Here is a 15,516-nt window from a genome sequence, read left to right on the forward strand (position 1 = left end):
TTGAGTCACTCTTAATCTGATCCAAGGACTACTGAATTATTTATACCCAGAGGAACAGCTTCAACAGGAGTGAGTGAGAACAAGCCACACCAGAATAGCCCATAATTCTCCACATCAGGCAAACGGGAGGGAGAATTGAACCTGGGTCTCCCCCATCCCAGATGAGTGCCCTGATCACTCAGCTAAAAATAATAAGGTAACCACTATTACTGCCTAATCCAAAATGTTTTTGGAAAAAAACTTGTAAAATTTGCAAAGTGTTGGGTCAACTGAAATTACGTTTTTATACAAATAAACTGTTAATCCAAAAAATGAACATAGTCCGTCTATAGTCCATCAACTTCCAGCACCTCACCTGTCCACTTGCTTTCCTAAGAAGTAGTGGCTCTGTGAAGCATGGTACCACCTTGTACAACTGAATTCATAATTGAGGGTGGCTATGCAAGACGGGAGTGGGGAGTTTGCCATGTAGCTTTCACACCTGGCTGTAACTTTCCCTTACTAATCCATCACTAAACTGGCAATCAAATGCTAATTCGTGGCAATGAGAGAGAACATCTAACTTTCAATGTTTGTGTGGTAGGGAAATGGTGCTGAGAAGATTCTCAAGCATATACTGTCTGGTGTTCCAATTATTTTGAACAGCTGATTTTTTCACAAGTTTATGCTGTCTCCTGCTGGGGAATAATGTTTTCTGCCTTTAATAGAATGGTTAAGTGTCCAAAGTATCCAAAACCCTTGTTTTCTATTACCACATTTAAATACATTAAATAGAGCAGGCAGGGATCCATTCATCAATGTAAGCAGTGTGGAAAACATTGCATGTGAGTATAACAAACATCCTTAACTTCACATATGATGCTGACATCATCATCTGATGAATCAATCAAAGAGTGAGAGAATAGGTGCTGAGTCAGGCATCAAACTGTTTTGTGATTCCCTGAGTAGGCTGTCTGTATTGTGTAATCCATTTAAATAGCCATATAAATTATAAAGCTCTACTTATATCCTAATTTATTTTTGGAATAGAAGATTTGTCATTTTTTTTATGAGCAAATGATTTGCTCAACGTGTGAGAGAGATGCCATCTGTACAGTGCCTAGCACTAAGGTCTCTGACCCTCTCCTGGGGATTCAGGGTGCTGCTGTAATGCAAGTATTGGTTATTAGGATCCCTCTTCTCTGAAAAAGGATCTTGCAAAACTTTAAGAAGATGAATGAAAAAGTGTAAATTATCAAGAGAGAACATCCAAGAAAGAAGGCAGTAATGTGGGTCAGTTCCAGCCACAAATGTGATGATGCAATTGAGTGGAAACCCCCACAAAAGTCACCAAATCAACTCTGCTAGATTCCTATTTGCAGACTGAGCAGCCAAATTGGTTGTCTGTTTCTACTTGGAGCATTGTCACAACATCACACCACTCTTGTGCTTTACTAGTAAGTTCCTTTTTAGTGCTCTGTAAATTTCACTACTTTCTTACACTTAGAAGTGCTGCTAAACATGGAAGGATAAGAATGACTTGCAAAAAAATCCAAAGATTTAAGAATCCAAAACTTTGTACAGTAGAACCTTAGAGTTATGAACACCAGAGTTACAAACTGATCAGTTAACCATGTACCTCATTTGGAACCAGAAGTACACAGTCAGGCAGCAGCAGAACCAGTACTGTGTTAAACGTAAACTACGAAAAAAATAAATAAAAGGAAAGCAGTATTTTTCTTCTGCATAGTAAAGCTTCAAAGCTGTATTAAGTCAATGTTCAGTTGTTAACTTTTGGAAGAACAGCCATAATGTTTTGTTCAGCGTTATGAACAACCTCCATTCCCAAGGTGTTTGTAACTCTGAGGTTATACTGCATTGCCTTCTATTGCACTTGATTCTGGCTTCTCATGGTTGCTTCATTCAGTTTGGCCTCTCAGGCTTTTTACTTTTGGAATGCTTGAAAAGGTTACTATCATAGGCCTTGCTCTTTGCAACAGATGTGTTCTTCTCTGACATTTTTAATGCTGTCAGTGATCTCCATCTGTTTCAGGACGCTAATGTAGTAGATCATGAACATGAATTGACACCTGTTTTTGAGATCACAATAATTCTAATTTGTTGTTGTTAATAGCATGTTAAGAAGGGTGATACTGCCTGGAAATAATTATTGTATAGTTTTCTGGGGAAATCAAAGGTACTAATTTAATAGTGCCCAGATGTGTTGCAAAGTGACTCTTGCAACACTTCCATGAGGACTGATGGTGTGCTGCTTAGGGACTTCCAAAGAGCTGCTACATCAAAACTTCATGTTGCGGAAGCAGTATTGCTAAAGGACTTTTTATTTAAGTCTTCTGGATGTGCCACCCCCTTGCAAATCCATTATTCTGTAGTAAGTGTTCTAGAGCAAGTCTGGTTGTGCAATCGACAAACCATCAGTACTGAACCGAAAAGCATAGTTGCTTCCTGGAGTATTTCTCTGCCAGCAGGGGGAAAATGACAATCCTGAGATTTTCCAGTTGTGGCTGACCCATTATCAGATCGGGTTCCTCTGCCATTTGAAAACACATTGACATTAAATAAATTGTTAGTTTAAAAAAAACAGACAAACAATAGAGTCCGACTTTAAGGCGCTGACCCAAAGCCCACCAGGTCAAAGGAAAGACTTCAGTGAGCTTTGGTTAAGGCTTAAGAGAATGCAACTAACATTGGGACTGAGGAACTGTCTTTCTTGAAGCCAGTCTTGGCACAGGACTCCTCTCACTGTCTTTCATGTATTCCATTCAATAGAACTGTTCAAAATATGGCTTTTCCCATGGAAAATTTCAATGAAACGAAAACAAAATCCATTTTAATCTAAATTTTCCATAGAAAAAATATTTTAGGCTGAAATTTGAATATATTCATATTTTGGCCAGAAACCAAAAACAGGTGTTTGACAAATTTTAAAATCTGCCATAGAAAAGATACTTTAAAAAATGTTTGGTCTAGAGCTCCCTTTTCTTTAGAAAAATAGGTATGATTAAAAGATTTTGATCAGTCCTACTATTCAGCTTCATTTCCATTCCATTCCCACAGTCAAGTCACGTTTATTATCAGTGGTTGAAAATTATGAGTTTTGGAGGCAATCCTTACAACTGAGAGATCTCCCAAAGCCTGAGGTTAGGGCCTCCAAATAATCCTGGTTCTGAGTTTACCCATGTTTTTTCATAATCACTGATTGAATTCACTCTAATAGTTTATAAGTTAAGAAATCTATGTCTGCATTACTATATTGGGAGAAACATTGCTTAATTTCACAATTTCCATTGGCATTTCTGGCCTTCCTGCTTGAGGAAGCCATCCTTCTCAGAAGTGTTGTCATTTGAGACACTGGCAGCAAGAGAGTCCTGTGGGAGAGACTAGAAAACATTTATTAAACTGCTTTTGTAACAAACAGGGGTGAAAAACAGCTTTTATTTTCAAAACTTGAACATGATGTTCTTTTCATGATTGTTAATGCATTTGAGGGTTAGACTAGATTACCTTTGTGATACCTTCTAACACTGTGGTTCTATGATTATATGCAAATAGTCTTATTCCTCAGAATAAGACTTCCTTTCACAAAGTGGGATGCCTCCAGTATTAGGCTCAGAGATGCCATAGTGTGACTGCATTTAAAAGATACATATAACAGTTTATTCATGGTAACAAGGGCTTCTTGCCTTGTGAACTCTGAGACAGTTAGCCTTCTAAAACTTGTGTTTTCCATTAAAACCCTAAAATAACAAATTAACAAGGAGTTCCACACCATAACTAAACTGAGACCTTTTGAAAGCTTTCATGAAAAAATGACAGAGACCCTCCCCAGACTAGACAATAGCCTGGTGCCTAGAGTACTCCTCAGGTTCAAGTCCCCTACTCCAGATCAGGCAGAGCAGAACTGTGAAGCTGAATCTCTCACATCCCAGGTGAGTGTTCTAACCACTGGGCAATAGGTTATTCTGACCAAGGTATCTTTCTGGCTGTTTCTTTCTCTGGTGTTGACCAGAAATTCCATTCTCAACATGAAAAATTGGTGCAAGATGAACCGAATCCAATAATTGTGAAAAATTTCAGCGGATTGACAAAATCTATTTCAGTTTGAATGGAATACGTTGCTCAACCCGAAACAAAATGCTTGACCTTTTAAAATAATTAAATTCACAAAACAGTGGTGGCTGTAGAGCTAATGGCTATGTGTTTACCTAGGTTGTGGAAGATCCCAGGTTTAATTCCCTCCCCCCTTACTTGGAGAAGGGATTTGAACTTGTGTGTTCTACATTGCAGGTGAGTGCCCTAACCATTAGGCTATGGGACATTCTAGTGCAGGTGTCAAGGTCCTTCCCCACTCTGAACTCTAGGGTACAGATGTGGGGACCTGCATGAAAATAAAAAAGCTTATTTTTACCAGCTTAGCCTAAAACTTCCCCAAGGTACAAACTATTTTACCTTTTGCCCTTGGACTTTTTTTGCTGCCACCACCAAGCGTCTAACAAATATATAATCGGGAAAGAGCCCGCTTGGAAACGTCTTTCCCCCCAAAATCCTCCCCCAACCCTACACCCCCTTTCCTGGGGAAGGCTTGATAAAAATCCTCACCAATTTGCATAGGTGAACACGGACCCAAACCCTTGGATCTTAAGAACAATGAAGAAAGCAATCAGGTTCTTAAAAGAAGAATTTTAATAGAAGAAAAGTAAAAGAATCACCTCTGTAAAATCAGGATGGTAAATACCTTACAGGGTATTCAGATTCAAAACATAGAGAATCCCTCTAGGCAAAACCTTAAGTTACAATAAGACACAAAAACAGGAATATACATTCCATTCAGCACAGCTTATTTTATCAGCCATTTAAACAAAACAGAATCTAATGCATATCTAGCTAGATTACTTACTAAGTTCTAAGACTCCATTCCTTTCTGTTCCCGGCAAAAGCATAACACAGACAGAGAGAACCTTTGTTTCTCTCCCTCCCGCCCTCCAGCTTTGAAAGTATCTTGTCTCCTCATTGGTCATTTTGGTCAGGTGCCAGCGAGGTTATCCTAGCTTCTTAACCCTTTACAGGTGAAAAGGTTTTTCCTCTGGCCAGGAGGGATTTTAAAGGTGTTTACCCTTTCCTTTATATTTATGACAGCAGGTTATTCTCAAGATCGCCTGTTGGAGCTGTTCCACTCTGTAAAAATAGTTTAACTCCATGTTCCGATTACTATTTAACTTAGATCTCCCACATCCTAGGTGAATGTCTTAACCACCAGGTTATAGAATCATTCTCACTCCCTTTCTTTGGCTCACTGACTATTTATTGTCATTCATAGCTGCAATTCATAGTCCTTTTGTATCTAAGTCTTAAAAAAATGTTTTTTTGGCCAAAACTATATAGTGAGTTCATGTCAAATTCACAAATAGTAGTGGATGAACCAAAACTACCTTTTTCAGCCAATAAAATATTCTTCCAAAAAAAAATTGCCCGTCTCTAGTCAAAACTGATACATTTTCACAGAACCCTTCAATTTTGACAAATTGGTAATTTTCAATGAAACACTGAGAAATTCCCAAACAGCAACAAGGTAAAGAAGAGAAAATACACCATATGTGCAATATATACAAGGCACTAACATAACTTTTGGAATTTCCTGATTTTTGAAGTGGTTATTCTTACATATTAACATTCCATTAGTGCTAGTTATTTCCACTTTTCTTAAAAGAGAGAGAGAGAGTTAAAAGAAGAATCTGGTGGTCATACAGCTTACAAATTCCGCTGACTCTTCCAAGGAGTTCTTTTTCCTTCCTCTGAAGCTATTCACCTTGCACCTTTTTGGCATGGAAGTTCTTTGAACCACCAACAAGTATGCAAGTGTTCATATGTAGTCACCTGTGGACTTAGCAGAATGTACTACTGCACATGCTCAAGCAAGCTGTTTTTGAATGACCAGCTTTTTGTTAAATCAAAGCCTTTTCCACGCAGAGCAAGCAAAGGCCTTGTCGTCAATGGTGGACATGTCCATGCCAAATTTCTAGTTTCAGAGTTTGGTTATGTATGCTCTACTCTCTTCTGAAAATACGTGGTGAATTATTTTAAAGATAAATGTATATTTTTGCAGGCGCTGCCATATTCAAAAGCAGCCGACAGTATTTTGGTCAAACTTTTCAGGCACATGCTCTGTATGGGAAATTTCACAAGGTGATGCTTTTGAAAGAGATCAGTGTGTGGAAAACAAGTCTTGTAACTGAAATTGTGTTGCAGGTTTAATTATACTGGTGATGCAACCAAGCATCTACTATAAAACTTGCTAGGACCTGGGTCACAGCTGTCTTTTGAGGGTTAACGAATATTTCAGATAAGCTTAGAAATATTCAGATTAAAGATTTTGAATGATTGTGAAATTTTATTATTTGTTTACTTCAAAAGGTTACTGGGCCAAAGTTAGAAGAGGAATTTGATCCACTGAGTCCCTCACACATTCATGTTGTTATATTTACCAATGTCTTCTTAGATACAAACTTTAAAATTATTGCATGAATCTGTTATGAATATATATATATTTATTTACACTTTCTTTTACATAAGAAATGTTCTCTTCAGCCATATGGCCATAAGAAAAATGTACTTGGATCTGTGTTCACAGCCAGAATTTATTTGGTGATCTTGCAGTACATAGTAAAATCCTGTAGTTCTTTGGACAGCATTTATTAGGCTCACACAGAGCGAGGAGCTGACTCTTGCTGGTACCCTGGAGGCTGAAGATATCAGCTTCAGGATTTCCTGCAGCATCAGTTAGTGCAGTGACTGAGAAATGGAATTTTGGTTTCAGAAATGTTTGACTCAGGCCTGCTGTGCAATGTGGCACAGTGCTTTCAATGTATGTGTTCTGGTTCACCTCTGGGTAATTAGCCTTCATTTATACCTTTTAAAAAATTCTAAATACCAAAAATCATGTGTTAGAAAACTAAAACTGTGGCTGAGAGTTAGCATTAGGCTGAATCTTTTTCACAGAAATCCAGACAGCTTTATCATTTAGTTCTTCACTCGGCTAGTTAATTTGACCTCTTTTTTCTAATTTTTATACCTTCTCTTTCTAAGTTGTTGGTGACTTCTGCTGATTAATGATAAATGGCCTTCCCCCACTTGAGAATGCAAATCCAGTAGAATTGGTTCTGAGCAAATGAATGAATTAATATGTGACATAATTGTATAATAAATATATAAGCATTACGTTTCTGAGATGGCACAAAAAATGACTGTCAAGCCACATTTTCCTGCTTTCTCATCTCTAATAAAATCATAATCATAGCTGTTGCAGGTTTGATGCTCTTAGTTCCCAAATGTCTTGAAAAGTAAAACTGTACTATACAAGAATTGACAGTGACATTTTCAGTGAGGTTCTGCAGTCTTTATCTAAGAAATTCTGCCTTTCTATATGCTATGCTACATCTACCCCATTTCTTATCTGTTTTTCCCACCTGCTTTAAGACAATAATGACATTTAGGGTAACATTTTCAAAAGCACACAAGTGACTGACTTAGGAGCCCAAATCCCATTTTCAAAAGAGACTTAGGCATTTAGGGACCTAAGTCTCACTGAAAGTCAGTGGCATTCAGTGTAACTTCTGAAAGTGGGCTTCTAAAACATTTAGGCACTTTTGAAAACATTACTCTTTAGGTTCAATACAAAATCCTATTGATTTCAAAAGGAACAAGGATGGGGCCTTCCTTTATATCATTAAAGTGCCCCTCCCCAGTGCCAGATCTTTCCCCTGAACTGACAAGCTGTGTATTGTGCTCCTCATGGCGTGTATACAGATAGGTGGTGTTGAGTAGGGGTGAGATTTAGTCTTCATCCTATTTTTAAAAAATAGTGGAGGTGGTCCTAAGATCTGTTGGATCCATATTGGTACCCTCTATCTCAGTGCTAATGCCTGCCCTTGTGAGGGTCAACCCACTGAGGGCACCCACATTCACTCCATGAGAGGGTTAGTGCCCAAAATGATGGCAACCATTGAATTCCACACTGGTTTACAAGGAGTTTGACCTGAAAAGTTTGACCAAAATACTGCTGGCTGCTTTTGAATATGGCAGGGCCTGCAAAAATATACATTTATCTTTAAAATAAAATGAACAGTGCACTGGGTCTCCCCAATCCCTTCTGTCCTTCATGAATATATTGCTCACTCCCCAGAGCATGTTCTGTGGGGTCCAGGAATAATGGGAGTACAAACCCATACACACTCCATACAGGCGAGGAATGAACCATTAGCTGGAAAACCCCTGTAATGTGGATCTCTAGGAGATGAATAGTGACTACATTGAAGGTAAACCCTACAATCCTTTGCACTCCTGACTCCTATTGAAAGTAGTGGCATTATACAACTATGCCCATAGCTAACTATTACCCAGCATATAATTTGGTCAGAAGGTTTTAATAGGTACATTGATCCATGTAGTGCACTTTCAGCTACGGAGAAAATTACAAATCTTTCCCCTTACAGTGGTATTGAGGCTCCAGAGCTAAACCTAAAAAAAAAGAAAAAGAAAAAAGAAATAATCTTCCTGGTATTACAGTGCTCTATGGTGACTTCAGATCTGTTTTTTTAAATTGTCTTTGGTGCTAGCCCAGCATGTTAGCACGAGTTGAACGGAGGTGACTCTGCTACAAATTCTTTTTTATGATTTAATTACTAAAAATGTATTTCAGCAAAAACATAAAAATGAAGCTTTTTAATATTCTTACAGGATATTTTTTATTTTTATTTTTGGTGCTTTAGGGAGCAGCCTTTAAGAGCTGGAAGATGAAAGCTCCTATTCCACACTTGATTCTCTTGTATGCTACTCTTACTCAGAGCTTGAAAGTTGTGACCAAAAGGGGCTCAGGTAAGTAGATTTTCTCCCTTTTTCCATTAGGTTTGGTGTTGTGGTTACAAATTTGTATGTAAAGCATGTTTGTGACTTGGAAAATATACAGTAAGAAGTTGTTTTATTCCTTTCTGGACACAGTGGTTAATAGGGTTTCAAAGTCAGCAACAACAACAAAATGGAATATTTTTAACTCTGCAGCTTCTATAGATATCTATGGGCAGCTTTCTGCTACATTCCTTTGACTGAAAAAATGCAGCAGGCTATCGATTAATTGAAGTCATATAGAAAATTGGATGACTTATTTTCTAAAAGGAGAGGGATTTTTTGTATTTGTTTTTAGTTGTTCTCAATTGAAGAGAATGTAATCTGTCCTTTTGGGGCCAGGGCAGTGTTTTATTTGGGTGGATTTTTTTGGAATAGCATTATTGCAATTGTAATATTAGCTTGTATTTGTGGCTGTATTGTTTAGTGATTGTAGACCTTCTAGAATAGAATTTTTAGATATGCTGTTCAGGTGATTTTGGCTTACGTCATGCAATTCTGTAAATCAAGGAATAGAGTCAAGTACATTAAATTCAATACAACTAGAAATAATAAACGATGTGACATGACTTAGTAGAGGCCCACTCAGTTGTGAATGAATAGATTAATACACGAAGCAAATACTGACAATTTTTGCCTCCACCTGGATTGCTGAAGACTTATACGCTTTTCATATGACTTTTAAAGATGAGTTGAGTCAAGGCATTAGCAAGCTATTTGCATATTGATGTGTGATAAGAATAAAGGAGATTCAGTACTAGTCGTGACAGTTGATTTTGGCTGTCATCCTTGATAAGGGCTTGAATTTTTTCGTCTTAATCTTTGTCTTGAAGTCATAAAATTATACAATGAAAACTTTACAAGACACTAATTTATACAAACTCCTGCAACAAAGAACTCACAAATATATCAACTGAAATTCTGATTTTTTTTATTAGACTACTTCAATTATTAGACTACTTTTGTTAGTCTTGGAGTGTTTGCTTACGTAGCTTTCACTCTATTATTTAACCTCTTGGACACTAAACCTGTATTCCTTGTGTACCTCAACCTCTGTCTATTGAAGTCTATTTGAAGCAAAGGGATGCAGAATTGGTCCCTAGATCATCACATATTTTTGATAAATAATTAATGTCAGAAAAAATATTAAAATGATCAAGTTGTAAATTGATATCTTTTTGTAGTGATCTACCCTGAAGCTGATGAAATACCAAAAAAATTCAAATAGTCAGAAGTGTGTGTCTGTGTGGTCAGGGCACAGATTACAATAAGTAGCAGGGCTTCAATGTTAAGGTGTTCGAAAGCCAGGACATTCTAAAATTTAAAGTTGCCCCCCAAAGGTGATTTCATTGATGTTGAATGTCCTTTGTGATGTGCAAAACTGCCATAAATTATACTACTTTCCAGCCTATTGAAAGGAAACCAGAAAATAGAAAATACTAAATGTGTGCAAAATGGCTCTGCTAATTTTGTTTTAGAAATATATATTCTGATCCTGCAACATCAAAATTTTGGAGTTTTGGCGTAATCTATTACAGAGATAGGCGTCACTTAGGAGATTCTGAATGTAGGGTTTCTACTATTAGAGCCCACGTCCGTTAAATTGGAGTTGTACTTTTTTCAAAATCATCATAAGCACGTTCCATTATTTTAGTGGACATTTTACAGTGACATTAAGGAACCAAAAGAAATGGCCAACAATGATGTGTACATCTGTGTTCTGTCAAAATCTTACACAAATGGTGTCTTTGGTTTTTATCGTCTCACTTTTGTGTCTATTTTTTCCTGTTATCTTCAATGCAAGAAAAAATGGAATTGTGTTGAATTTTCAGTTATGAAAACCATTAGTGCCTTCTGTTTAGCCAAACCAAGAAACAATGCCCATAGTTCTTCAATGAAATATGGCGCTCTGAACTCACCCACACCATACTGATGTGATAAAGAAAACTGTACCTGACTTAGACAAAAAACTGAAATTACATTGGTAGCCCTGGAGAAGAAAGAGGAAATAGAGAAATCAGAGCTAAAGGCCAAATGTAAGTTATCCTTATCTATTGATTTGACTTAGGATTGGGAATCAGGAGACCTGTCCAGGCTCTGACATTGATTTCCTGTGTAACCATAAGCAAAACTTCCTTAGTTTTCACCTGCTGCAGACCAATACCTACCTCCGATGTGGTGTGAGGCTTCAAAAATTGTTTGTGAAGCAATTTCAGTTCCTCATATGAAAGGTACTATGTAACCAGAAGATAATATTGGGTTGATCCTGAAATTTTAATTCAGTGTTCAATCAGTCTTTACCAAGGCAACATTTCATTGACTTCAATGAGAATTTTGAGTAAACACTGAAGACTGGATTCTGATACCATTGCTCATGATGAGTAGTGCCCTACACAGTCAGTAGCCTCATTAAACTCAATGGGGTTTGTTGCAGAGTAAGGAGCTACTCAGTGTGAGCAAGGGTGGCAGAATTTGTCCCTTGTACATAGGACAACTATTATTAAATCCTGCGATCCTTATTTAGGAAAAATCCATTTCACTGCAGTGGGGGTTTTGCCTGAAAAGGGAGTGCAGGATTTTTCACTAAGAAAGTAAAATTGTTTTCCTGAGAATAATACAACTTTCTGGGCACTACTCTTAGAAACACAGGAAAAGTATATAACCAGAAAAACAGAACTTTTTGTTCCATGTGGAAACACTGACTTGAGTGAAAAAATTCCCTCTGCCTCTTGGTTTATATTTACTTGCGTTTATCCACTCAAACCAAAATTTATATCTAAGTGGATCAGAAGGTCAGGTGATTTTATTTTTATTTTCCTGGGAATCGTTTGTTGCTCTGGATGGTTAAAAGTACATTTTACTTCTTTCAAAGTTGAATATTACTATACTTATTTTCCTTGCATAAAAACATCAGAGGCTGGGGGACAAAAGAGAAACCAAAGCACACTATAATGTAGGAAGTTTTGAATGAAAAACAAAACAAAACAAAAACAATGAGGTAACTGTTACTTTAAAATCTGATGTGCTTTGTTATTTTTTATGTCATGGTGCATTATAGACAATGCTAAACTAAGAAGGGAAAAATGATATTTATGCTGGTAAACACAGGATTGAGAATAGTCACATATCCTGAGAGTTTTAATCTATGAGTTAGAAAAGAATGAGATTGCTTGTGTAATAATATAGGATGTGACACAGATGCCGGAAACGAGAAGTTCTAAATTGTCTTTCTCTGTAATAGCTGAGAGAGAAGAAATAAGTTTCTTTCTGTTTCCTAATTTTAATACTTCATTATTTGTACTTTATTTGCAGTCTTAAAAGGTAGGTGTTGTCATTGGTAAAACCACAGTTACTACAATTAGAGCAGTCTACCTTGCCTACTATTCACTAGAATTTTTTTTTGCCCGGGAGGGCGGGGCGTGATGTGCACTTACAAAACTATTTTGCACTTCAGTTTTCACCAGTGAGTTTCATCTGTTATTCCGTAGGATCACAGCATTAAAACAAAACCCTTATAAAGTCAGTGGACCAAAACAATTTTGTCTCCATGTCTTCAAAGTAATTAAGGTTCAAGTACAGAACTGTTGTAAAATTTACTCTAGCTGGATCTCCTAAACTTTCCTTTTTGATGTTGGAAAGAATTTTTGTGTTTTTGTTTATGCATAAGTATAAATAATATCTTAAAGATTTTAAATATCTGTATTGAAATATTGGGAGCTTATCTAAGTGAGTTGGATTTGCAGAAGGTTTTTAATTTACAAGTTGCTTCAGTTGTGATGCTGTTTAGTATGGCAGGTGTCTGCAAAAATACAGACTGCATCATAACAGTGCAACTCACCAAAGTAACTTGTGTGCATGGAAAAAGAAAGGAAAAAATATACAGTTGTCTTTATTGGACTCTCCCTTTCCCCACCCTCAACCATTTTTGCACTGCCATTGTCTATCACAGTAAACTTTGTAAAAGGGTCATTACCAATCTCCATGGCTCAAGTGGTAAGGGAGTGCTATAGCAGAGGGACACTGAGCATCTTCCTGTTAATGGTGTTATGGTAATATTCTGCCTTGCATATAAAAGTAGAATAGGAGCTAAAAGGAAGGCAGGAGGGATGGAGTAAAAGCCGTTAAACTCTGTTTTTCATCATCTTATAATTTAAACCATCAACTCAAGCAAGTGATAATTTTCTGATTGTACGCACATAGGCTAAATGGCAGTGTTTGTACTGACACAGTGCCTGGGGTCTCTATCGGAGTAGCAGATGCTATGACATTATATAGGAATGCAGGACTCTTTTGATGCACCACTCTTGATTTAGCTGCTAAATTGTACATTAAGACTCATGGAGGACATAAAGGGTTTTGGGGGGGGGGCAAAAGGAAAATAAGACAAAAAGGTTCAGAAGAAAAAGAACAAAAATTAGGAAAGAAGCTTGGGTCAAGGTTTATGTAGTATAGCTGTTTGCATGGTAGCAAGAAAGCCAAATACCAGGAACAGAGTGAATGTTGCACCCTAATTGTGTTCTCTGTTGATTATGGGGTATGTGGCCTGTTCTAAGGGTATAATAAAGATGATTTTTTTACCATTTCTGAGCTGGCAATTAATATACAGCTGTGTTATAAGAACAGAGAATACTTATGAGGAAGTGTGTTGGGTAATATGATGTTTGAACTGCTGTTTAGATCTGTTAATATATTTTGACATTTCCATAAGACATTTTTAAGCAGCTCATATTGTACATTTTATAAGATAATGAATGGTGAACTTTCATCTATTTCTGCAGTCAAGGTGCTGTAAGTGCTAGAGCTGATACAAAATATCAAGCATTTTTTTCTGGTTAACAAAGTTAACAAAGTCTCTCGAATTTGCTGGAAAAAAATGATGCAGCTTTTTGTTTCAGTGCAGAAAGAAAACACATTCTGAAACCTTGAAATATTTCACAAAATGGAATTGTTCATTTCCTGATCAGCCCTTGTAAACACTGATTCTCCGCTCATTCCTATATTTTTTCACATCATAGGAATCTAACATTATCAATAAGAGGCTAGAATAATAAATCTGAAGGAATTGTAGCCATGTAATTTTCTTTTTACTCTTTATGATGTCTCTTTCCTTGTTTGTTTGGTGTCTTTGTTTTTATTTATTTCTGATACATTGACAATCAAAATAAACTGAGTCAGAATTTGTTAGGTTTTTAGTTTCACTTTCATGCAATGGTATGCTATTGCAGTGTTAAGAAACAATGAAGGGGGATTTTTGCTTTGGGTTGCATATGGGGGTAGAGGGAGGCCATTAGAACTTAAACGAAACAAAAAAAGTGTGTGAGGTCAGCTTTGGGGGGTGTGTGTGTGTGTGTACATATATATATAAATTACAATGTCCATATATGTTGTTTTTTTTTATTATAATACCACCTGGATCCTTCCTTTCTTGCTTTTCATTTAATCTGTATATAGATTGTTGTTGTTTTTTCCCAAGAAAACTATGCTTAAAATAAAAGATAAAGAAATGTATTCAATAAAGCAACATTTACAGAATCGCAATGTTTCAAAATCATATTTGGTATGATATATTTTGAAAAGGCTTTTGTTACACATTTTAACATAGTCTTTTCATAATGAGGATCAAGTTGCATAGTAAAAGCCTGTTATAGGCCAGTGGCTTCTTTCTCGATTCCTATTAATTTAGGCTGTTCTGTAGCATTGCTGGTTGTGATATTAAATATATGTACTAGTTGTAATGTACCTCTTGAGTAGTGTGTCTTTGTGGAGAATATTTCTAAGTTTTGAACCTGAAAAAGAAATATCTTGTGTTGCTATATGTATCTGAAGTTTATCCTTTAAAGTTATAGATAAATCTGTCTTGACTTCAGTGCTGATTGGATTTCCCCCCTCCCCCCGCCCCGCACTTCCAGTTCTATTCCATAAGGTTTTTATCAACTGTGCTAAAAAGGTTAGGATTAATAATGAGTCTCTCCATACAGAAGTTATACATTTCCAGCCATAGCTTTGATCCAGCAAGGTGCTACATGTGAGCATCAACATTCACGGCATTCCACACAGGTAGAGCAGCTTGCAAGGTCTATAAAATAGTAATCGGTATGATCTACTAACTACTTTTCCAGTTATAGTCCAGATCCAGAACAATGCGGGTGGGCGGGTGGGGAGAGGGAGGCGGGAAAATGGTGGTTGTACATCTTAAAAATTAGACTTCCAGCTCTATTCTTACTTTAATTTAGTCTTAGCAATGACGTGTGTGTGTGTGTGTAATTATGTGCTCTTAACCTGGTATTCTGGTTATTGCTCTATTGATTACAAATCATGTTAATGCTTCACCTTGTAGGAGAAGGGTTGGATTGGTCTGCATACTTTTAAATGTGTCATCATGAAGGTTGTGATTAAGAAGGATCCAAGGATTACCTTTTAAAGGAAATAGGGGGAATATAGGGAATGTCATACTTAGGTGCTTTTCAGAAAAAACAGAAAAGGCATTTGCAAAGCTATCCAACCACAGTTGGAATTTTTTGTTAAACATTGTGACTTGGAGGAAAATAATATTAATGACATGTAATATATTTGCAGAAAAACATATTTTAAATTAAATGACTTTTGTGGTAATTTACA

General features: G+C 36.7%; 1 protein-coding gene across 1 annotated transcript in view; it reads left to right on the forward strand.

Annotated features, from left to right (window-relative positions):
* Positions 1 to 15,516, forward strand: part of IL1RAPL1 (interleukin 1 receptor accessory protein like 1) — a 1,125,084-nt gene that overhangs the window by 106,683 nt on the left and 1,002,885 nt on the right. Inside the window, exon 2 of the mRNA XM_074968407.1 lies at positions 8,766 to 8,871. Coding sequence (XP_074824508.1) covers positions 8,790 to 8,871 — 82 coding nt within the window. The 5' untranslated portion in view covers positions 8,766 to 8,789. The remainder of the gene's footprint in view (positions 1 to 8,765; positions 8,872 to 15,516) is intronic.

The sequence above is a fragment of the Natator depressus genome, chromosome 1 (genome assembly GCF_965152275.1).
Source record: "Natator depressus isolate rNatDep1 chromosome 1, rNatDep2.hap1, whole genome shotgun sequence".
Taxonomy (NCBI): domain Eukaryota; kingdom Metazoa; phylum Chordata; order Testudines; family Cheloniidae; genus Natator; species Natator depressus.